The 25,252-nt window shown below is 50.1% G+C and overlaps 1 protein-coding gene across 1 annotated transcript in view; it reads right to left on the bottom strand.

The window, feature by feature from the left end:
• The window catches only part of SORL1 (sortilin related receptor 1), a 159,505-nt gene that overhangs the window by 122,367 nt on the left and 11,886 nt on the right, over nucleotides 1-25,252 (bottom strand). The window contains exons 2-5 of the mRNA XM_043901325.1: nucleotides 19,428-19,544; nucleotides 12,358-12,483; nucleotides 4,165-4,326; nucleotides 2,463-2,530 (exon numbers count right to left, since the gene is read on the bottom strand). Coding sequence (XP_043757260.1) covers nucleotides 2,463-2,530; nucleotides 4,165-4,326; nucleotides 12,358-12,483; nucleotides 19,428-19,544 — 473 coding nt within the window. The remainder of the gene's footprint in view (nucleotides 1-2,462; nucleotides 2,531-4,164; nucleotides 4,327-12,357; nucleotides 12,484-19,427; nucleotides 19,545-25,252) is intronic.

Here is a 25,252-nt window from a genome sequence, read left to right as displayed (position 1 = left end):
GGCAGTCCAGTAGTTAGGATTCTGTGCTTCCAATGTAGGGTATGTGGGTTCAATTCCTGATAGTGGATCTAAGATTCCACATGCCACATGGTGTGGCCAAAAGACAAAAAAATTTAAAAAAGAAAGAAAAATGCATATTAAAAAGCTGACACATTAAAAGACTGACTGTGGGAAAAGGCATAATTCTATGTTGTTGAGAATTATGTGAAAATTTTGACACTTTCTATAGGAAATTTGGCAGTTACAATCTCAATGATCCATTCACTGGAGATATATCAGTGCAAAACTGACAAAAGTCCATGCCCTGTTGGAACTTTTATTCTATTGAAGAAAGACAAATAACAAGCATAATAAGAGTGTATTAAGATGTGATGAGTGCTATGCAAGAAAAGAACAGATCAGGCTACGGCAGATTGGGAATGACAGGGGGATAGTTGCAATTTTAATACGATCCTTAGGAAAGACCCCCATCTAGAAGGTTAGTCATTTGAGAAGACTTGAATGAGGTAGAGGAGCAATGTAGTTTCAGTAAAAGCTTTCCAGGCAGAGAAAACAGCAAGTGCAGAAACCCAGTGGTAGGACTGGAGCTGGCATTTCATCTGAGAGAAACAATACACATAGAAGGGTTCAAAGCAGAAGAACATGGTCTGACCTGGCTCTTTTTTAATATTTATGTATGTATTTATTTGACTGTGTTGGGTCTTAGTTGCAGCATGCAGGATCCAGGATGCATCACGTAGTATCTTTCTTTGCAGCACATGGACTCTCTAGTTGCAGCATGCAGGCTCCAGAGTGTGCGGGCTTAGTTGTCCCACGGCATGTGGGATCTTAGTTTCCCAACCAGGGATGGAACCCACTTCCCCTATGTTGCAAGGCGAATTCGTAACCACTGGACCACCAGGGAAGTCCCCTGATCTGACTTGTTTCTAACAGGATCGACATGGCCATGCTCTGAGAATGTTAGAAGGTCAAAAGAAGCCGCAGAAAGACCAGCCGGATGACTAGTGAGCGACAGCAGTGTTTCGGAGTAAAGCAGTAGCTGGGGAGCGGATCTTGCATATATACCAAAGGCAGAGCCAGTAGGCTTTCCTGACAGACTGAATGTGAAGCATGAAACAAACAGAGAATCTGTGACAACTCACTGTTTTTGACCTTAGCACCTAGAAAGTGAAAAGGGGAAATGGAGAAGACCATAAGAGCAGAGCTGATTAGGGGCAGTGAAGATCAAGACGTAACAAGTTTACCAGGTGTGAACGGCTTGACTTTTCCCACAGACCCTCCAAGTCCACTCCTGGGAACCTATTCTACACATTCATCTGCAATATGCACAAATTCAAGACTATAGGGAGCTCCCTATATAGGGTGGTCTACTGGTTAAGACTCCGTGCTTTCACTGTCAAGGGGGCAGGTTCAATTCCTAGTCAGGGAGCTATGATTCCGCAGGCCTCATGGCACGGCCAAAAAAAAAAAAATAAACAACAAAACACACACATACAAAAAAACCAACTTAAAAAAAAAAGATTATACACACCATCTCTGTAACAGTAAAAGATTAGAAGTGACTAAAACCAAAAAAACTGTGCTTCTCAAAGGGTAGTCATGTTAATTTCACTTTCCTTCTCAAAAACTGACAAAGGCTTCCCACTGCTTTCAGAATTCAGTCCAAATTCCTTTATCAAGCGCTGCAGATTCTGATACCAACATCCTTTTCTGAACTTCGCCCAATACACTGTCCAAGGATAAGATTCAGGGTTCTCTGCCCAAGCACCACAGTGCTGCATCTCTGCTGTGAGCCATTCTGATCCTGTCTGGAATTCCTGTCCTGCCCACCTCTGCATAGCCACGCCCTACCTGGGGTCCACATCCTGGATCAACAGTAACCTCCTCTGTGGAGCTGTCTATGGTCCATCTGGAAGGATCATGACCCACCTCTGGTTTCTCGTGCTATGTCCGTGGGACTTCGTGCTTCTTTCATGATGTCTGTTATACGCACAAAATGTCTTTCCTTCTCTCCTAAATGGCAATCTCCTTAATAGCTATATCTATCAATGATTCAGCTTCTTACACCCTAAAGCATCTGCCAGGCTTTGTATTCAGCATTCAAAAAATGTTATGAATGAACAAATGAGTTTTAGAGAAAAACCCGGACTTCTGATATGATGCTCTAAAAATAAAGGTATTTTAGAAATTCTAATACATGTGAGAGCTTCAAGATTCCCCTGGATTCCCTGATGGACTGGAAAATGCAAAGGCTCTGTCACTCCTCTCACAAGTTACCTTTCTTCCTCACCCCTCTGGTGAGTCTACTGTACTTGCAGTTCTAATGCTCGGGCCCGGAATGTGTATTTCCTGAACCAGATGCTTCACCATTTTTGGAGGAGGGCAGATTTGCCCTGCACGGAGGAGCTAGAGCTGAAGCAAAGAGACTATGTAATTCCAGTTTCTTAGATGGCACAACTTACCAAGAAACAGACTTCACATGTTCCTGAATCATGATCCAAGTCTGGCCAAAGTCATCTGATTTCCATAGCTGCAAAGACCAAAGCGACAAGTGGTCAGGACGCAAGAGGCACAGTGTACGATCCCCGAATGGCCTGGCCAGCACACACCATGGAAACCCCACCCTTCACCATATGCCACCTGTGAAGACAAGCAAGATCAACTCGGCCAGCTCGGTTACCCACGTGCCAGCAAGGGCGGGGAAGACAGGACAGATCACCTCTGTGCCCTTCTCCATAGCTACTAAGGTCTCAATGCCCTCATATCGGAAGGAAAGAAAAACGAACGTGACTTGTCTTCCTTTTACAGATTTTCAGAAATTATACTGGCTTGGCCAAAAAGTTCGTTTGGGGTTTTGGTGCCAGCTTACAGAAAGACCGGAATGAACTTTTTGGCCAATCCTATATGTTACTTAAGATCCTCAAGTGGCGGTTAAAGCAAAAGGATTAAACCCAGTACCTCTCATCTGAGAAACTGTCCTTAAAAGCCCATGTGGGCCACAGTGATGAGAGCTGAATGGAAAGGACTTTGGCTCAGTGCAGAATCAGAAAGCCAAAGGGAATCACCTGAACACACAGGCTGTGGCCAAGAGAAATTGACTTGTTAATCTCTGCAAAAGCCCCTTGACTTCGAAAGACAAAAACTGAGGGTTCTTGTGGCCCTGGGGACCAGGGAGTAAGAAACAGGAGACCGGAAAGAACAATCATCCACCTATTCTGGTAAACCAACCCAGCCCAAGCTTGGGTTACTTCCTAAGGCAAGTGAAGATAAACAGGTCATGTTTTGGTTAAAACCTGCAAAGAAAAAGAATCGTTCCAAGGTTCCTATGAGCACAGCCATTTGAAACTCATTGTGAACCCAATCCCACAGGACTGACAGGTTTCACAGAACTACGCCAGATCAATACTCTTGACATGGCAAGTTTCAACCTTGAGACAGAAACTTACCTGGGCTCTCTTTGCATCTCTCACCTTTCCTTCAAATTTGCTTAAAAGAGGAAAATGCACACATTTATATTACATGCATATGTGTGTGCCCCCCCACACACACGGAGAATATTTAAGTTAATGGTAACATCAAATAAGTGTTTCCCTGGCAGCTCAGTGGTAAAGACTCTGCCTGCAATGCAGGAGACGTGGGTTCGATCCCTGATCCAGGAAGAACTGCTAGAGAAGGAAATGGCAACCCACTCCAGTATTATTGTCTGGACAAAAAAACCTGGCAGGCTAGAGTCCATGCGGTTGGAAAAGAGTCAGACAAATTTAGCTACTATACAACAACAACATCAACTAAATGACAGGCATGGGCAGTATGCTAAAGGTCAGTGATGGGAAAGGTAGAAGAGAAATTCAACAAGAGGTCCCAGCAGAACTGCCATCAGCCTTCTCTACCTAGCTCTCTGATCCAATTCCAGAGCCCCAGTCTACCCCCAGGACTAAGAGACGTGTCCAAGCAGTGAGAAGGGCCTGATGTATAACTAACAGGGCCACTGGGGTGTCCCTCCCTGGCTGGGATGCAGACCAAGAGCGCCAGTGGATACATCTTTCTGTAGCCGTGGGAAGTGAAATGATAGCTGCACAGGTCACCCAAAGGGCAGGCGAACCACCCTGGCAGAACAGAAACCTCTGGAAGCACCACCTGACTGTGTTCCCGAAGCTCTCTTACCTGCTTGTTGGGGTGAGACCTGTCAAAGCCCAGGAGAAGGTTGGAAGCCTTGCTGTGCAGAAGGAGGTCGGCTGCCCGGAACGGAATGGAGAAGCCTTGGATGGTGTTGCAGAAGTCGAACGTGGTCCAGAGGTACTGGGCGTAAGCATCTGTGAAAATGTACTGCGAGGAAAGGAGAGGGGCTCAGAGCAGGCCTGGCCAGGCCCCTGATGCCCCCTCCTCAACCTAGTTTGAGTCCCCATGCATGCAAGGGCCGGAGTGTCACCCTTGAATGTGGCTTTCTTGCCATCTGCTGCCAATGAAGAGACTCTGGTGCGCACCCACACAAGGCCTGGCAAAGGAAGGGTGTGGACAGGCCATGGTGAAGCCAGATGGTGCTCCCGTTTATCCAGGTAATGAAGCTAATCAAGCCCTTCCATCCTTTCTTTCCACTGACTTGGCCTTTCTCACTCTTTGGGGGGCCATCAGTCACAGTCAGAGGGTGGTTCTAGAAAGAGGGTTGCTCTCCAGACTGGCTACGCATGGAGCGGCCTGCTCACCATCCGTGCATACTCCGACAGGCCTTTCCAGGAGGATACCAGACATCACACCCACCCAGGAAGCTGAGCTTCCCCGTCGTGCCCTGGCGCCAGGTGATAGGGCAGCTGTGAGAACTCAGCTGCACTCAGGCCGGCAGACTCCCCCTGGGGCCCAGCGGGCGAGCAGGGGCCTCAGCTTATTTTGCTCCCATGTGGGTGAGCGACTCTGAACAATTCTGGCTGGAGAGGGACTGTGGGCCTAAAGAGTTCTCTAGGGGAAAGGACCAAAGCAATTCCACTGAACAACTGTGCCCCGAATATTCCCCACGGACCAGATGCCGGAGCTACCCAATAGAAAACAGGTGCTTCCTCTTAAGCACCTTCCAGCCTGATGTGGGAGAGAGCCATGTCCACGGCCAACTCCAATTCAAGGGGAAATGAGAGTAACTGAGAAAACAAGGACAGAGTCCTGAGAGCACAGATCATAGATGAGCTGCGGTTTGGGGAACAGGAACTAACTCCATGGAAGATTTAGGCCTCACAGTGCAGGCAAGACTCCCACAGGGAAGGAACACGCCACGTCCAGGGCAGTTTGACTTGGAGAACCAAAGAGGAGGGGGGAAAACAGGGCACTGGTGTGATGACAGTCTTGAGGGCCTGAGGGGAACGTCAGGAAATGAGGCTGGCCGCCCCGGAAGGCGGCTGGACCTGTGTGTGCACACACACACACACACACACACACACACGCACACGGCTGGAGGGCGGCCCCGCTCTCAGGAGCACACAGTGGCTCCAAGGACGACTGTGAACCAAACCGAGAGCCGAGGGACCCAGCGCCACCACCACCACCAGCCAGCCAGGGACGTCCCAGAAATCAGTGATGCACGGGAATCAGGCCAAGGACTCCTTCCCTAATGGATCCCACCTGCTCCAGACCCGGCTTCTGCTCGGAACCCGTTCAGCGCTCAGAGCCGCAGCCTGCATGAACATGCTGCGCTTGTCTGTCTGCACGTGGCTGCCATGGGTTCCTGCTCCTGTTCCCTCCCACATGCTCCCCACATCCAGACTGAAAACTCCCTGGGCATCTGTTTTATGTGTTGTTTCCTCCACAGCATCTAATGTCAAACTCCAGACTCTGGAGAAGCCTAATTAAATCTCACTCTAAAGGGTAATAAATGCTGTGAGAGCAGAAACTATCCATACCAAAAGCAGAGTGATAAAAAACAATGATGACCCTAAAAGGACCATGATAATTTGGGGTATAAAAGTGTCCCCCCTGCTAGAAATGACTTAGCCCATCTTCCTGCTCTGAAACCATCTTGGTTACTGGGGGAGGGAGTGTTCTCTCAGTCTGGAAAGTTTTCTCCAGAAGCACTCGTCGGATGGCTGCTTGCAGTTTCACATCTGAAGAACTGGAAGTCACACGCCCGGTCACGATTTTCATGATAACAGCTCCAGTTTGTCAAGGGCACTGGGTCTGTACCAGGAAGTGGGCTGAACGTTCACACACCTTGCCTCCTTTCACCCCCGAAACGCCCACAGCACCTCCAGGCTGTGAGAGTGTTATATCCTCTCTTACTAAGGAGGACACGGATGCTGAGAGAGGTCAGCCCCCCAAGGTGACTAGGAGGCAGCAACACACAGATCAGTGTCCGGCTGGTTCATCAATCCTCACCACTCTCCTTCCAACAACCTAGAGCCTGTCATACAGAGTGAAGGACGTCAGAAAGAGAAAAACAAACATCGTATACTAACACGTATATATGGAATCTAGAAAGATGGCAGCAGTAAGCCTATTGTCAGGGCAGCAGTGGAGACATACACACAGAGAACAAACTTATGGACACGGCGGGCGGGGGCAGAAGAAGGTGAGACGAATGGACAGAGCAGCAAGGAAGCAGGCACGCTACCACATGTAAAACAGACAGCCAATGGAAATTTGCCGTAGGACTCGGAGCTCAAACCAAGGCTCTGCAACAACCTAGAGGGGTGGGATGGGGAGGAAGGTGGGAGAGTGGTTCGAGAGAGAGGGGACATATGTATGCGTGCGTCTGTGCTAAGTCACTTCAGTCGTCTCTGACTCTTCGCGACTGCAGCCCGCCAGGCTCCTCTGTCCATGGGATTCTCCAGGCAAGAACAGTGGAGTGGGTTGCTGTGCCCTCCTCCAGGGGATCTTCCCAACCCAGGAATCGAACCTGCAGCTCCTGCATTGCAGGCGGCTTCTTTACCACTGAGCCACCGGAGAAGCCCGGACATGTATATATATCCATGGTTAATTCATTTTGATGCATGGTAGAACCCAATACAATACTGTAAAGCACTTATCCTTCAATTAAAAATAAGTAAAATTTTTTTAAAAGGCAGACTTCCCAAATTGAACCCATAGGTCTCAGCCTGGACTGCTAGGTACAGTGACGTGCCTCCTCTCTTAATCCACTCCTCAGGCCCCCCTGGAAACCCTCTTGCCTCCTGGACACTGTCTCATCAACGCTCCACACCCCACCCCTGCCCATCTGTCTCTGCTTCTCTCTCACCAGCTCCTCTGTCTTCTTCAGCTCCTTGCCCTTGGGTGACCTCCTTGACTCCTCCATCCTCGGCTACAACCTTGGTTTATGGTTTATCCTCCCACAAAGCTTCCGCCACTGCCTCCAAGAACACGCTTTCCAAGACCCTCAAACCCCCGCCTCCACCCTGACATCTCCCAAGAGAGTCTGTTTCAGGTCCTTCTTATACCTTCTCAGCACCTCCATCTGGATGTGCCAAATACTCTACTCTGTCCAAAACTGAATTCTTTGCCGCCTTCCCCCCAAAACCCACCTCTCCCTCCACACACCCCAAGTCCTGTCCACGTGACACCTTCCCCAGTCCCACTACTCACATGAGGCTTCTTTTCCACCGCCTCCCTCTGGCCCTCACTTTCAATCAGTCACCTACCCTCTTATGTTTTCCTCTAAAATGGTTTTCACAATGAGTGCCTTCCTTTCTCTTCCCAGGGCTCCTAGAGTGGCCTGCAGCCCTACTAGACACTCCAAAGAAACTGGGGGTCAGCACTGGGTTTTATTCATCCTCCTGGCTCCTAGAACCAGCAGGGAGTGAGACACTTAGAGGGCGATCCTAAGTTTGGTCGGATGACTGGGCAACTTCATGCCTAGGCTAGCCACCGGCTCCCTTGCTACCCTTCTCTACTCTTGCCCTTCCAGACCATCCTTCAGCTGTCAGCAGACACATGTTCCTAAGAGATAGTATTCACAGTAACTCCCCACTTCGGATCCTTCCATGGCTCCCTGTAGTCCTCCAGGCAGAAGGCAAGCTCCTCCCTCTTCAGATGGGGCCCCAATGACATCACGAAGTCATCCAGTCCAAACTCTCCCCTCCCCACCTGCAGAGAAACCACATTTGGCACCCCGAAGCCTCTGCCCGTGCCCTTCTCCTCCCCAAGAGCTCCCACCAGCCCTGCTCCAGCTACAGAAATCGTGCCCATCTCTGAGGCTCCAGGCCTAATCCCAAGCACCCGAGAAGCCTTCACGTCTCTGGTCCAACCTCACTCGATCCCCAGGTCTAGTGACCGGCAGCTTCCACTCTGCCCTTAGGCACGTGTGCCTCCTACTACGAAGTAACCTTATCATGTGTGCACAGAATATCCTGCTCCGCTTTCAGTCCTGGGACTGCCTGGCTGTCAGGTCTGCTCGGGTGACCCCATGGACCGGCCAGCAGAGCTGACCTACTAGGTAAGGGCTTCCTGGGCTGGGAACTTCAGGACCATCCTCACCTCCCAGTCTGTCTGCAATCACTTAACATTCCAGAGGTGCTTCATCCTTTAGCTTAAAGCTATGTTCCCTCCTAAAATACAAAGACCTCCAGAAAGAAAACAAAAGACAGTACAGAAATCATCTCTGTGTCTGCACAAATGACTCTCTGGTTCTGAGTGGAGAAACCAAGAGCACAGCCAGAGGAGGCAGTGAAGGGACAGACCCCCAGGAGGTAGGAATCCAGGGAAAGAGAGAGCGTGGTTCACCATCTCCCCCAGGACCACCCTCTGGGTAAAGACAGGACCTGCTCTCGCATCAGTGGAGGCTGAGCAACCCGACTGCGCGTCCAGTGACCTTAAATGAGCCCAGACACGTCTGGACACCGCTGACTGCTCTCGGGTTCCTCAAGAAGCTGGTGGAACTGCCAGGTGGTCAGAGCCACACACTGGTCCAGGCGTCAGCACACAGGACCACGAAGAAGGAAGTGGGACGGCGGGCCGGTTTGAAAATAGACCCAAACTCTCACATGACCCACAGCCGCTCCATTTGCCTAAAGCAGCACCACCGTTCCCCTTCTGCAGGCCACGCCCCTCCCAGACTTTCGTGTTCCCTTTTGTGACATCTTGACCTTTCCTAGCAGCTGTTAATAGTCATTTCAACTATTTTCAATTGCCCTCCGTGGCAGCCACGGTGAAGACATTTGTGCACAGGTGACTTGCCAGGACCTAGCACCTTTTGGGGGCTGGGGGGTGGGGGGAGCAAAGCATTTAGACCTGGGGGATGTTTCTCAGGAAGGGGCAGGTCTGGCGGGGGCGATCTGCCTTCCAAGGCACAAAGGCAAAAGTGAGTGAAGTCATCAGCACAGTCAGAGTCACTTCCTCCCTGAGAGGTCTGAGGAGGGGTAACAGTCTCCTCTGGGCAATCAGGAACCCCAGGCCTAACCTCACTGAGCCTGCTCTGGGCCACAGTCTAACCGCCAACAAGTCCTCCAGAAGGCAGCCCTCCGCACCAACTCCAAACCATCCCCAGCTCAGCCCCGGGAAGTCTAAGCAGCCCTGCCCTTCGGGGACAGCTCTGAGGTCGCAGGCCCACTGCTCGCACCTCACCCGCAGCCCCTGGAGCTCCTTCACTGCAACCATCCCCCGGTTCAGCTCCCGCCTTGCCCCAACGCCCTGGCTCCGGCCCTGCTCCTTCTCCTGCTCCAAAGGCCCCAGATCCTCTTCAGCACTAACCCTGACACCCCACCCGCAGGCCCACAATCTTTCCTGTCTTCTGACTCATCCAATGGGCGGACTTAGCAGTTACTCACCACAACCCGAGACAAGGAGGAAGGGAGAGAGCCTGCTCACAGACAGCTACCCTGCGGTGGAGGTGAGGAGGGGACGAGACGGGGCTGGAGACAGAGACGCTACGGGGACAATCAGGCAGCTTCAAGGCCACAACTTCGGCAAGAGTTTAATTTTGGGACTCGGCTTCCCTGGTGGCCCAGATGGTAGAGTCTGCCTGCAATGTGGGAGACCCGGGTTCAATCCCTGGGTCAGGAAGATCCCCTCAAGAAGGAAATGGCAAGCCACTCCAGTCTTCTTGCCTGGAGAGTTCCATGGATAGAGGAGCCTAGTGGCTACAGTCCATGGGGTCACAAGGAGTCAGACACGACTGAGAGACTAATACACACCAACACCTCCCTGGTGGTTCAGCAGTGGTAAAGAATCCAGCTGCCAATGCAGGAGACACAGTTTCAATCCCTGGTCCAGGGAGATCACCTGGAGAAGGAAATGGCAACCCACTCCAGTACTCTTGCCAGGGAAATCCCATGGACCGAGGAGCCTGGTGAGCTACAGTCCATGGGGTCGCAAAGAGACACGACTTAGTGACTAAACAAAAACAACTTTGGGACAATGTGTAGTAATAATAGTAATAACAATACTAGATACATACAACCTCTTAAAGAGATTATTATTCCAAGTGTTGAATGATTCTTGAAAGCCGGGCGGGGGTGGGGGGGTGTGCACACAGATGGATCCACAGGAGATGCAGCCAGGGAAGGGAGCTGGAGCCTGGGGCAGGGCTCCTCAATCACTCGAGGTCCTGGGAATCTGCAACCCCTGGCCTGCCTGACCCCAATGCAGTGGGGGCAGGGCACAGAAAGCCTGCCGTCCTGACCACACAGCCAACTCCCTTCAACACCTTTATGTGCTTTTCTCCAGGTTGCTCTGTCATCTTGGAGTCATGTTAGAGGGGCATCTGTCCTAAGTGCCCCTCAACTTTGAGATCATCAGGCAGAGGGCTTCCCTGGGTGGCTAAGATCGTAAAGAATCTGCCTGCAACGCAAGGATCAGCAGGCAAGGCTGATACCAACTAGTGGGTACCAGTAATAACTATTCAAGTTGTTTTAAAAAACAAAACAACTGCTGTGACTTCCGTGGAGGTCCAATGGTTAAGACTCCACACTTCCAGGGCAGGGGTTATGGGTCTGATCCCTGGTCAGGGAGTTAAGATCCCACATGCCTCGTAGCCAAGAAACCAAAACAGAAAACAGAAGCAATATTACAACCAAATTCATCAAAGACTTTAAAAATGATCCACATCAAAAATATCTTAAAAAAAAAATTGCTTCCTGCTATACAGCAGAGATTAACACAACACTGTAAATCAACTATACTTCAATTTTTTAAATAAGATAATTAAATTAAAATAAAAACAATTGCTTCTTGCTGTGCAGTTGAGACTGGCACAACAAACACTGTAAATCGACTAAAATCCAATTTAAAAAAGAAATTAAATAAACAAAAACACATTGCTTCTGTTAGTAAACAGCCCATTTAAACCCATGAGAGGCCCTGTCTAAAGTCCCAGTGGCCTGGCCCCTTCCCCAGGACCTGCCCACAATCCAGCAACTGAAAGGTTAATGCCTGGCTCAGCAGGGTGGCCTTCAGGACCCAGCTCCCTTCAGATCCAGTCTGTTCTGATTGGTCAGTGCCCTTCCAGTGGCTAAATATTTTGAATACAGCCCCAGCTCACAGACCACAGGCAACCTGAGAAGCCAGCACTGAGGGGGAGGCCGGAGGGGGGCGGGGGAGGGGGGCAGGGGACCAGGTCAGAGGACCCTGTGGATTTCTCACTCTCCTTCCTTCCTGGATGAGCAAAGAGCAGCAGCTACCCACTCCTGAACTTTTGCAGCTAAGGGGCTAGTTTTTCAGCATCCTTTGAAGCAGCCAGCCATCCTATCCTGGGAATGAGTGGGGAATCACTAGAGTGGGGACAAAGCTGCCACAGACAAGTCTGCGAGCTAAAGCTACCTAACCAGAAGGCTGCCTGACTCCTGCACACACACACACCCCTTCCTTCCTAGGGCCCAAAGCAATCTCAAGTCAAGGCTTCCTCCAAACCAAATTGCCCAGCTACCACTGTAGGACCACAGCCCCGAGCCAGCCAGCTGGGAAAACAAATCAGGAGCACCGGCAGTATCAGCTGCCCTGGTTTTCCTTTCCAGACCCAGTATAGGTTGACAGGAAGGCAGTGCACATACACAAACACACGTGTGCACACACACTAGTGATGCCCATAAAACCAAGACTTTGGCAGCCGCCCTGGAAGACCTAGATTAGACCTCAGTGCAAGTCCCGGTGGATCCGGGGTTTTGCCACCTATGAGTCAGGCAATTTGTTTGGCAGCTGGCAGATTTTCTGTGCTTTAACCTGCCATTGTTTGTCTAGAAATCCTGCCTGGCCAGGAACCCCGACTGCTTGATTATGCATGGTCCCGCCCTGAGAGTGACATTCTGTCACTGACTCCCAGGTGAGCAGAAAAACAGTCCTCAGTCACGCTGCAAAGATGCCCCAAGAGTCCCATCTCCCAGCCGGCCTCTAGCTGAGCCCTGGCCCCCAAAGGCAGCCCTACACAGTCACAAGGGGTGACATCCTTACACGCTTGTTGTCTGCAGGGCTGTGGTAGAACTGGGCAATCACAGCTTCGCTGCTGTTCCCCTCACCGAAGTTCAGCTTCTCTGAGATTCTCTTGAACGACCTTCCGTAGTCATAGGACACGTACACCTGGAAGAAAGTGGCGAGAAGGAAGAAAAGGATCAGTGAGAGATGTGGCAGAAGGGTGGCTCTCTCTGTCTCCGCTTGCAAACACACCCCCCAGCATCCTGCATGCGGGTCCTGATGGGTCCCCGTGCCATGAAATCACAGATGTGAAGACAACCCACAGAGAAGAAGCAGACGACCTCTGAGTCTGTCCCCAAGCTGGTGGCCTCTTTTCTGAGGCCACAACGATTCCCTGGAGGGGAGACGTGTGGACAGCAACCATGATAAGCTCCTTACCACAGCCAGGCTGAGTGTTTCAACAAATTACATCCAGAGGCCCAGACCGGAGAATGTGGTTGACTGAGGGGAAGGGATTGAGAATTTGTTTTGCCATCTGTTGAAATGTCCCCAAAAGGTAATCTAATTCTCGTCCCTCTGCTGGGAAGTTCTGTCCTTACAGCATTCCAGAAGATTAAAAACAAAAACAAAAACAAAAACCCTCATAGGTTTTCACAGAGTAGCCCCAGAGATTTAAAAAAAAAAAAAGAGGGCAGTGCTAAGTGACTAAACATGCATGGAGGCCGCATACAGGGTCCCAGAACCCCACCCCCAGCACCCGTGTCTTCTAACCCTGTAACGCAGGGGACTGATTCTGAGTTTAGGGGAACAGCAACCAGGTCTGTGCAGGTGCCAATGGTATCTATTTCTCTGCTGCTTCCACGTTTCCGGCTCCCCGGTAACCACAGCTTATGAAACAGAAGAGTAGCCCGTGCGCCACCCTCTTCACACAATCAGCTCAGAGAGCTCTCGCCCCCACCCTCCACAGCAACCGCAATTATTAAAACCATCTTACAGACAGGGCAACAGGGGCTGATGAGAGGAGTCACTTGCCAAAGTCACAAAGTAAGTAGCAGTGTGGCATCCTGACCCGGGCTGCATGCCTCTAAAGCCAGAAATCTGACAGCCATCCCACCTCTAGACACGGATGGAAGAAATGGATTCTGCCAGATATTCTGACCCTAGACTTCCCTACCCCATTCACGAGAAATGAATATAATCAGTGGGTTAAAAAGGAGCCTGACAGATGAAGATAATACTAACAACACTGACTTAGAACTGGGGAAAGCATTAAAGATAAAGGACAGGTCAGGCCCAGGAAGGCATGGGAACTCGGGATGAACCTGATTGACTTCAGCAGCAACACGTTCCGAGGGCTTCGCGTGAGCCAGGTGCTATGCTGGATACCAGGCATACAAAGACACGGCCATTCACACGGCGCGCATGTGAACACGTCACTGCTTGCGAACAACGCCCCCAGTGAACAATGAACCACACGAGGTTTGTGCAAAGAAAACTGAGCGCACACGTGGGTCGTTAATATTTATTAGATGTCGAGATTGGAAGAGCACAGAAAGAGTCTCTGCCAGTATCTGAAGAATCCCTGTTACAAACACACACGCTTAAATACAGCACATGATCCCAGCTACTAAACACACAGTAAGGGGCTGCTGCCAAAACAGCTTCTGAAAGTCAGCAGCCTGAGAGCTCACAGATCACCTGAGAGGTTGGAAAAAAGCGGTACCTTCTCACTTGCACCCTCCAGGGTGAGAACAGAAAGAGGGTCCCTTGTGACACTCAAAGTCACACGGAGCAAACTGACGGCTTCTCCAAAAGGGAGCTCGGGCCCCTTCTAGCCCCAGCATCCCCTAAATGGAAAGTCCACTCCAAGTCACCTTCTCAGAGACACCAGTATAATAATAAGTTCATATCAGGGCAGCATTTTTCAGTAACAATACACTTTTGTATGGGCTTCCTAGGTGGTTCAGTGGGTAAAGAATCCACCTGCAATGCAAGAGACAAAGGGGACACGGATTTGATCCCTGGGTCAAGAAGATCGCCTGGAGGAGGGAATGACAACCCACTCCAGTATTATTCCTGGAGAATCCCATGCACAGAGGAGCCTGACAGTCTACAGTTCATGGGGCTGCAAAGAGTTAGCCATGCCTGAAGTGACTGAGCATGCACGTATGCACACTCTTTTGTATACATCATCTCTCTGCATCTTAAGAACCCTGTTGAATGAGTCTCTTTCCTGTCCTCCATGGACCTGGGATATAGCAGGTGCTCAGGGAAGATTTCTGGAATAAATAAGCGTTATTATAAACCACAGCGTGAGTAAATACATGTGCTCCATAAATGAACAACAGTGAAATGAATGGATCCTTAAGTGACCGAATGAATGACTACTTCCTTATATAAGAGATAACAGAATCTAACACTCCGAAAAATGAACCACAGGCCAAGGTCAAGGTGCTTGAAAGTGACAAAACCAGGACAGGTTCCTCCCAGCCCAACTGCTGACCTTCCACGCTCACAAGTCAGCCTTCTGGGTGGACATCCTCCTCTGTCTCTCTGCTCAAGAGGAAGAAAAGCACCAAAGCTACAGCCCAGGCAGTGGAAAGAATGCTGGATGGAGGGAGAAACACCACCTTGAACAAAACACAGGGCCTTCCCTGGATTCCCTGACACACCTCCCACTGGTGGTGGAGGTGCAACCACCCTCCCGACCAAAAAGCCCCTCCTTAACATCCTTGTCTGCAAGCAAACCCTATCCCTTTGGGCTTATACCAAACAGAAGTTACAATCGGGAATGTGAGGGTCTCAAACTGCTCATCAACCTTCCTTTCTCCAGGCTAAACAATTCCAACATGGTATTTTGATCCTATCCTCACAATTCTCATTCCTATTTGATCAGTGAATCAATAGGGTAAATGCAAGCTCGGGGCCATGCATAGCTATCTGCCTTCCTCCCAGGAGAAGGACCCTGGAAGGACCTCTGCCAGTTGTTTGGATAAGAAGACCAAGCAGGCTGACGGCCTCAGAGCATCCACACTGCAGCCCCGCTGGTACATTCTGGGTCGGGGGGTCTTCTCCTCGTGGCAGCGCTAGGCTGCTGCCCGGCTCACTGCCCACAGTGAGCTCCAGGTGCTGTAGCGCAAACTGCCGAGGCCCACTCACCTTGTGCTTCCGCAGTTCGTTTTGGATCCAGACAGAGGTTTCTGCCCTAATTCATCCTCTGGCCTCGAGGGGACACAACTCCCTAAGAATTAAAGCGAGGAGGGGCTGCTTCTTTTCCGGCTGAAGTATAGTTGATCTACAGATTATACTAGTTTCAGACGGACAAAATAGTGATTCCATATTTTTATAGATTATATTCCAAGTAAAGTTATTACAAAATAATGGCTACATTCTCCGTGTGCTGGACAATATACCTTTGTGGCTTTATATATAGTAGTCTGTATCTCTTAATTCCATAACTAGTTTCTAAACTGCCAAAAGTTGCTAGTTAGATCAGTCTTACCTATAAAGATGGTCCTTTGAGGTAAACATTTTTAAATTATTTCTCCTGTACATCAAAACTATATAACAAAGAGAAGGAGGCGGGGGAAGAGAAGAGTGGAAAAGTGAAGGAGAGGAAAATGTCCAGAAAACATCTCCACGTCTGGTGCCGTTCTAAGTACTTCACACCAGTGCTTCTCAAACATGCCTACGAATCACCCCACAGGACACAGGTCAAAATGCAAACCTCAGATTCAGGAAGTCCCAGGGTGAGAATTGAGATTCTGCATTTCTCACCACCCTCCAGAAAATCCCTGTGCTGCCGATCAGCATACCACCCTTTGGGGAGCAAGATTTCACAAGGACGAAATCACAAGATTTCTCATTGATGGATGAGAAGACCAAGGGGAAGTGAAGGGTTTGGCTGAAGGTCAGACAGCTGATGAATGGGAGAGCCAGGATTCAAACCCACGCGCTCAGTTCTCAGAGCCGGGGCTCAGCTAGACGCCGGCTCGCACAGGCTACCAAGTTCTGCACGGTTGGCAAGTGCAGGCCCTGCTCCCCGGCCAGTCCCCAGGGGCAGCAACCGCAATGCCATACAACTCTGGGTACAAGGGCAGTGATCCCCACCATTCCTGATGCCTGCGCTGGGTGATTCCGATCTCCTAGTGGACAATATCTCTGGAAACTTCTTTGGTCAAATTATGTGGCAACTGGGTACTTGGTAAAATAGGTCAGGAGAATGCAGAAATGAGAGGCAAGGACGATCAAGAAAAACACCTATGGTTTTCTTTCATCTCCAGACTTATCAAAGGAAAAGAAGGGTCCTGCAGGAGCCATGCTTCATGGAATCACTGGTCACAAGTTCACCAGGATATTTTTTTTTTTTTCTGCTTAAGAGCAAATCTTTTGGGATTTCAACTTCCAGATCATCCCTTTATTATACACTGAGTATGTATGAGTTGGCCATTCTCCAACACGCGCACAGCTCCTGATCTGTATATGTCCTTTACCTTCCAGATGCTGATGGGGCCCTGGGAACCACGCTTCCAGTCTTCAGAGAAAATTTAGATTGTTACTACTCTGGCACCACCTACTCCTGCCTCTGAGTCAGAATTTATTTTTGAATTAACTTTTCACATCAGACCATCTGAGTTTCATCTGCCAATTCTTTAACGCAGCTGATATGCTAACGAGAGAAATCTCTGCCATCCTGATTTATTATCTCCAAACATGAAGTCTCCTTCCAACTTAATCTTAGCGTATACTTCGTTCCAGAATAGGCTCTTGTTTCAAATGTTCAATCGGTCCTTAGTAAGAATCACCCAAATATTTAGGCAGAGTGAGAAACCGGTTCGGATGTTGACACAAAGTCATGTCCGACTCTTTCGCAACCCCATGGACTGTAGCCCTTGAGGCTCCTTCTGTCTGTGGGATTTCCCAGGCAAGGACACTGAGTGGGTTGACGTTTCCTTCTCCATTAGGTTTGGATAGATTGGCAATATATGTAGGGTAACCATTCTTCCTGATTCATCCAAGACTGAGAAGGGTCCCAGGATGTAGGTCTTTCAGTGCTAAAGCCAATGCTGGTCACCCTGGCAACATTACATTCTCACACGCCGAGTACATGATCGGGTCATAGCCCCAACCCTCCCACACACGTGCTGAGGGACCCCATGCAAATCACTGAATGCCTCTGGGCTCCTCTTTGTCCAGCAAAACAGTAGAAAGATAGGTCTTCACCTATGTTAACAGAAATACCATCTGGACAAAGAATTTTTAAGATAAATACCCTAAGGAGGATTTCTCAACACAGTAGGGCAGAGAGCTGCCGCCTGTGTTTAAAAGAGATGCTGCTAGACGGTGACAGTGCTGAACACAGCGGGCTAAAACTCTCTCGGGCCAACCGCCATTGATACACTGCCATCTGTGCCTGCCAACCCTGATCGAATCTATAACTGAGCCAACCTCACAGCCCCGAACAAGCTTAGCCCTGCCCCACATCACTGCACCCAGACTGGCTGTCAGCTGCAGTGGTTTCCCACTACCACTCTTGGGCACCCACCCTGAGCCAAGTTACACATCATTATGGCCAGTCCTTCGTCTGCCCTCTCCACCGGTGGCTGCCCCTATTTGACCCACTAGAAAACAGTCCCTGGGGCACCTCTGGTCCCCAACCTTGTAGCATATCAAACCCAGATGGCGGACACAGAGTGAGGGGCCTCACAGAGACCAAATCCAGGCTCCAGAATTACAAACATGTCCACAGGGCTGATGGGACAGGGCTAGCAAGTTCTTCAGGGGTTTTTCCCTGGCCTGAGTGCAGAGTGACCCAAGCTCCACAGTGGGATTTTCTGTCCACAGCCTCATCCTGTGACCATGTCAGACCCTGACCTGAGGCAGGCCCTGTTTCTCTTCCCCACAAGTGGTGGGGGGTGTCTGGAGCAGGGGCTACAGACTGGGGACCCAAGGGCTCACTCTGGTCCTCATATATGTTTTACTTGGCCCACACAGGGTTTATAAAAACTATACGTCAGCTGCCAAGTTGTAAGACTCAGCAGTTTCTCGTAAAAATCCCCACCTCTGAAAAAAAAATCCTCACCTCTGAATTTCCCTCGAAAAATCAGATCCAGCCGCACAGCAATCAGAGCTGAGAGCCGAGAACAACAGCCCAGAAGCTCAAAGTCCCTCCCACTTTCCAGAGTCTCTCATAAACTGAGACCAAGAAGCAAGCATCCATCACCACACACCATGTTCAAATCGATACAGGAGAATGTTTCTTGAACCTGCATCTCTATAGAAAGTGGGAGAATGAAATAACGTCCCAGAAGGCTGCAGACTTCAAGAATAATGGGAGAGACCCTTCTTCCTCTCAGAGGTAAAGAGTGGTGTAAACCTGGGGGCAGCCTCACCCCTGCCCCTTACCTACGTGGCCCCTATCACAGGTCTTTGAGTGTGTGATCCTTGGTCTACAGTCTTCAAAGCACCTAGACGATTAAACATCGTAAAGAGCCAACTGTGGAAATTAAGAGGATGAGCAATTCAGATTGAAGGACTCGTCCAACTGTAAAGAGTTAGCAGAAATCAGCACATGGAAAGACCAATTCGATTCCATCGGGCTCGGTTGCCGACGGGCAACTTTGCCCAGGAACACACTTCTGGCATTCGGCTGAGCAGATGCACAATCCAGATCACACCCTTGCTGTTGTTGTTGTTTAGTTGCTAAGTCGTATTTGACTCTTTGTGACCCCATGGCCTGTAGCCCCCAGGCTCCTCTGTGCATGGGATTCTCCAGGCAAGAATACTGGAGTGGCTGCCATCTCCTTCTCCAGGAAAATCTTCCCCACCACGGGATCACACCCAGGTCTCCTGTGTGGGCAGGCAGACTCTACTGCTGAGCCACCTGGGAAGCCCCCAAGCACACCCCACCATTGCACAAAAGTCACCACACGTCTCACGGGTTTCACTGCAACCATCAGGGCAGCACCCTGTGTTCACAAATAAGGGTTACATAGGATTTTCCAGATTCCTCGGCTACTCGACATTTTGCCTGGCATGATAATAACCCCAGTGGAGGAGAAACAAGCGCCCTGGCACCTCAGAGGGACAGCCAGAGCAACAATACTCACGTCACTGCTCTTGGGCTTCGCCAGTGCCAGGCTGTCCCGGGCCAAGGCCACGATGACGTTGCTCTTCTCGCCGGCCCAGTGGACCACCATCTGATTGTGGGAATCATTGAGACTAACCTGAAAGAGATCAAACCAACACAGGAATTAGGACCCAGAATGAGTGACAGCCATCACCATTCTAAGACTCTCAGGACTTCCCTAGTGGTCCAAACAGTCACTCCTAAAGGAAATCAACCCTGAATATTCACTGGAAGGACCAATGCTAAAGTTGAAGCTTCAGTACTTTGGCCACCTGACGCAAAGAGCCGGCTCACTGGAAAAGACCCTGAGGCTGGGAAAGATGGAAGGCAGAAGAAGAAGGGAATGACAGAGGACAAGATGGTTGGATGGCATCACAGACTCAAAGGACATGAGTTTGAGCAAACTCCAGAAGATGGCAGAGGACAGGGAAGCCTGGCATGCTGCAGGCCTCAGGGTCACAAAGAGTTGGATATGACCTAGTGATTAAACAAATAAATAAAAGAAACAATGGTTCAGACTCCATGCTTCCACAGCAAGGGGTATACAGATTCAATCCCTGGTCAGGGATCTAAGATCCTGCAAGCCATATGGCATGGCCAATAAAGAAAAGGAAAAATAATAATAATAATAAAGCAAGACTCTCTCTCCACAACTGTAACTCAGAAACGCCTAAGATGCTTACGCCTGGAGCATGGGGCCAGGATGGCCTGTATTTCCCCCTCTGCTGATTCCACCAGATTCACTTCCCAAAGAAGAAACACTAGTCCTCTGCTATTTGGTATTAGCCAGATTGCAAAAAAAAAAAAAAAAAAAAAATCATCTTCTCAGGCTCTCATTGGCATAACTAATTACTCGGGTTATTTGGTCCTTTGTGAAATCAACCCCTAGTTCCTCTCATCCTTACTCCACACATGGGACATGCACTGGTCAGATTTGAAACCAAAGCACTGAAGAACCTTCCTCATTTAAAAAAGGGGCACAAGCCAGAAAGACCACATGCTTGCCAATCCCTGTCCAGACTGGTTCTCTCTGCCCTACAGGTGATGTTGCTTATCCTTAGCTTGTAACAAGGAAGAGCAAAGGAAAAACACCAGCTTTATTTACTCAGTTATGAAGTATTCCAAGTAAGGAAATATCTTCCAGTACTCCACAGAAATGACCTCTGGCTTATTACAAACAGTAGTTTCAGGCTTCTGGATCTTGTAAACCAGTAAAATGCAGATGAACTAGGCAGGCCAGCAGAGGGCTGGTCGGCCACCTCTATTTGGCCAGGTAAGGACAAAACAAACAGCCACTGTGCCAAGGGCATGGCTGGCTGGTCTCTGGATCTCCTGAGGACACAGCAGACTGCTGCCCAGGGCTTACGATGGGGCATGGCACCCACACAGCCCCATTTTCTCTCCCTACCCGCAGAATGCATTCAGGACCCCAGAGTCCCAGAGAAGAATGGGGCCACAGGACAGAAGGAGCCCGAATCCCCAAGGGGAAGTTCCTCCGCTCATCTTGAGCTTCACATAATCAGAAAATGCATTTACCCCACTGAGCTCCTGGGACTCACCTGTTACATGGCCACCCAAGCAATACAGCTACCATCTAGAAGCACCGTCATGGTTCAAAGCAAGGATGTTTTAACACTGAAAACTGAGGACAGACAGACTCTCAGAACCAAACAGTTTTTTATGAGAGGCTTTGCTTTATGGAAAGCTAACTCCATTCCTCTTATTTTTCCCATTTCACCCGTCACTGATGGACAGTTCAAGGGCTGGCATTCTGGCACACCATTTCACCCCTTTCGGGTGGGAACAGCCAACGGATGACCATACTTACAAAAATTCTGAGAGCTGGTGTGAACGTTCAGGACAAGGCCCCCAAAATCCGGAGCAGGAGCAACGCCCGGGAGAAGCCTATTCCACCAGCCCCTTCAACCACGGCTTGTCTCGGGCACATGGAAGAGACCAACCTTCTGGACTCCGACTGGTCTCTGCACAGTCCACCTGCACACTTCCCCACCCCCTCTCCACCCACACCTCCTGGACTGATGCAAAGTACACGCCCCAGCTGATGGGCCCTCCCAGCTGTCTTCCCATCAAGGGTCTGAGCAGAAAACCCTCCGCTCCCCTCCCCCACCACCCACAGCGGCCTTCTCCTTTCCCTTCCTCCCCCCCCACTACCTCCCCCCCGCCCCCACTCCTCGAGATGCTCTCAGGCGTCCCAAGGGAGAAGGGAAACACCTGTGTCACCAACTTGGCTGACAGAAAAACAAAGGAGCTAATCCTTCACCACCCTGCTTCAGGTCTTAAACACCTGCATCTAATTTGATCCAGGATCCAGGCTCTTGGAAAATAGGTGACATGAGGCCTCTTTAAAGGAAAAGATTTTTTTCTTTTAAGGAAAATATGTCATTCCAAAACGCTCCTTCTGACTTCCAGAGAGGAAAGTCCAGGCAAACATCGGCAGAGATGTGCAAACAAAAAAAGAGAAATAAGTAAATTACTTAGCTCAGGGTATGCAAGGGGGAAAGCAGCTACGGGAATCACCACCAGCCGCAGAGGCCTTCTCCCAGCCCACCCTCTCCCCCTCTTTCCTGCCGGCCCTCACCTCTGGGAAGAATCTGAAAGCATCTACAGATCAGAAGAAGCCCACCATCGCAGGAGCCCTGGGAATTTGGGCTAAAGGCCTTCTCCCTCCAAAACGTCCTCACCCTTAGAACCAGAGGGGAATAAATAGATGATTTATGCAAACGTCAATACGATCAAGGATTTGGAGCCTGAAAAAAATCACTAAGTTCATCCAGGGTCTGGCATAAGAAGGCCCAGCAACGCTGCACTGGGGGCAACCTCCCAACAGCCCCTCAGGCAGGTTCATAATCAAATAACGCTCAGAACAGGTTACAAAGCCTACGGTGATCAGAGCGGCTCAAGCTCTGAGAACAACTCGCGCAAGTCTTTCTGCTCGGAGGACATGAGATTTATGGGGCCCCTGAACCAATCCCAGGAGAGGTGAAGGGGTAAGAGCAGCACAAAGGAGGCACCTGAACATCCAAGGGCTTTCAGACAAAGGAAGCCGAGAAGGCGAGCTTGCTGAAACACCTTTAAAAAAAAGAGAAGATTTTATTAAATGTCCCTTTAATTCCTAACAGCGGACTGTAAAAGGGCAGCACGGTGGAGAGAAAAAAAACACTTCAAGCAAGGAACAGCTTGTCCAAGCGCCACCAGGCAACTCACGCGAACAGTTCAGCGCCTTCTCTCGGCTAGACGTCAGCATGGGCACCTCCTGGTCAGAGGAGTAACTCTCCGGGGAGCCGCCGCCTGCCTGAGGCTGACCCCCACCACACCCCACGTGCATATTCCCCCAGCAAAGAGCAGAGTCAGCTGCAGGAGTCCACCACCAGGCAGGCTGGCACGTTTATTAAAGCAAAGACATCATGGTGCTCTCTGGTCTCACTTTCCTCCTCTCCATCTCCCCTTGGCGTTCGTTCTCCTGGCCCCTCCCCAGGGGAAAGGGAAGAGGTCAAAACAGGCTGTCCATGGAAAGTAACCAGGCAACCAGAGGTCCAGAGTAGCCCCCTCTCCTTCCCCTGTGATCACAGCACCCACAGGTGTCCAGGCTGGATCCCCACACTGTGTGGGTGATTGCTGGCTTGCTGAGGTCCTTTTCCATCCCCAGGGATTTCCTCCTGGCCTCAGCCCCTGAGATTCCCTCATGCCCAGCCCTCTGGGTGCAGCTGCAGGCTTCCCTACATCCCGCTCACTCCGCTCAGCCTTGCTCACTGGGTCCCACAGACCACATAGAGAGGGGTGGGCACACAGGGCCCCGGGAGACGCTGGTCTGGGAGGGAGTGAGGGTGAGTGGGAGGGTGGCTTTTCCAGAACGTAACCTTGATGTGCAGTCAGTTGTAACTACCACCCCGGGGCGTGAACAACCTTCCCTCTCCCATCTCCAGCTCACAGGGCGTAGCTAGCGCTTGATAAATGAGCCACAATTAATTGGAGCCGTAAAAAGCAGCGGGGAGGGAGCCCTGCGCCTCCCCTCAGAAGGCGAACAGGGAAATCGCAAGCCACAGAGGTCTGGGCACAGAAGAACTGCCTCATGAACAACAAAGAATATGGTGCGTGGGGTTCAGGCCTCTGCTAAGATCACAGGCAGGTCATTAAGAGTCCAGATGGCCCCCGAGAGGTCTCCTGGTTCAGGGGTCCCACACCCAGCGAGCTGACAATCAGCAACCCCAGAGAAACCCCTGCCTGATCTACTGATGCAGAACCCTCCAAGCGGAGCCCAAGAATCGGTATTTTTTAAAGACATACGCCTGGTGTCTCTAATGCAGCTTATTCCGGGAATGATGAATCTAGTTCATTCCCCTTCCTCTGGCAGAAACTGGGGCTTAAATGACAGTGGCGAGGAGGAGCACTCTTTTTCTGCAGGTTTGTCTCTGGGTATCTTGCCCGCGTGCTCAGTCACTCAGCTGTGTTTGATTCTTTGCGACCCTATGGGCCGTAGCTCTCCAGGCTCCTCTGTCCATGAGATTCTCCAGGCAAGAATACTGGGGTGGGTTGCCATGCCCTCCTCCAAGGGATCTTCCCAACCCAGGGATCGAACCCACATCTACATCTCCTGCATGGGCAAGTGAGTTCTTTATCACTGCACCACCTTGGGTATCTTGGGTAGTTGTTAAAACTGTATGATCTACTGATATGTGACCCAACGTGGATGAACCTCAGAAACAATATGTTAGCTGAAGGAAGCCAAACAAAAGGTCACATATTACATGATCCCATTTATATAAAATATCCAGAACAGGTAAATCCATAGCGACAGCCTGGTGGTTGCTAGGGGCTAGGGGGAGCAGGGAATAGGTAGTAGCTGTTTAACGGGGAAGAGGTTTTATTCTGGATGAAAATGGTTTGGAACCAGAGAGAGGCAGTGGCTGCACAGCACTGTGAAAGTACAAAATGCCACCAAATTGAATCATTCCCTTTAAAACGGTTACTCTCACGTTACGGGAATTTCTTCTCCATTTTTTAAAAAGCCTCTGTCTATGACCTGCAAAGAACATCACACTTCTCCAGTGCTGATTCAATACCTAAGAGCTCCCACTCATAAGAAATACTCCTTTCTTCTCATGTCAAGCCTTCATGCTACTGAAATATGCAGCTCAAGTGAGTCATAGAGGAGGCAGGCTGAGGAGTGGGTCTCTGGCCAAGGCAATCCTTCAAAACGCTGTCAGCAGCATCTGCAAAGCCACAGCATCCTTGCAGGCCTGCTCCCTGCTCCCCAGTCCCTGGCTGGAGAAGGGGCCACAGGCTCAGGGCTAGCGTCCACTTCCAAACTCACAATAGTCATCACCTGGGTCCTCGACACCCCACACATCATCTCGGTCTCCAGGCAGGCCCGAGTGCTCCAAAGAGGTTATGTGTTTTGCTTCATTATTCAGAGAGGGGGAAGAAGCTGCTGCCACCCAAGCCCCAGGCTCTGGGTTATTATAAATAGGAGGAGGATGAATAAACTGCATAAACTGCTTGTTGTGTGAAGGCAGGGCTCGCTTATATGCCCCAAGACCCCAAAGGGACTCAGTATCCTTTGGGGCTCTTTAGTCACTTCTCACCTGTCTACCCAGAACGCTTCTGGAGAAAATCGGAGTGAAAGTCTGATAAGTAGTAAGAAATTTACAATAAAACCCATCGAGATCTGTACAGTCATTGAGTCTTACTCAAAAGGACGGGGGCCCCTTAATGGAACGGGTCTGACGCCATCTCCATTCATTTGTTCTGCCATTACGTCTTTCTCAAATCAGTCAAACCCGAAGA

This window comes from Cervus elaphus, chromosome 1 (assembly GCF_910594005.1).
Source record: "Cervus elaphus chromosome 1, mCerEla1.1, whole genome shotgun sequence".
Classification (NCBI taxonomy): domain Eukaryota; kingdom Metazoa; phylum Chordata; class Mammalia; order Artiodactyla; family Cervidae; genus Cervus; species Cervus elaphus.
Note: the sequence above shows the minus strand (reverse complement) of the source record. Positions and strands in the feature narration are given on the sequence as shown.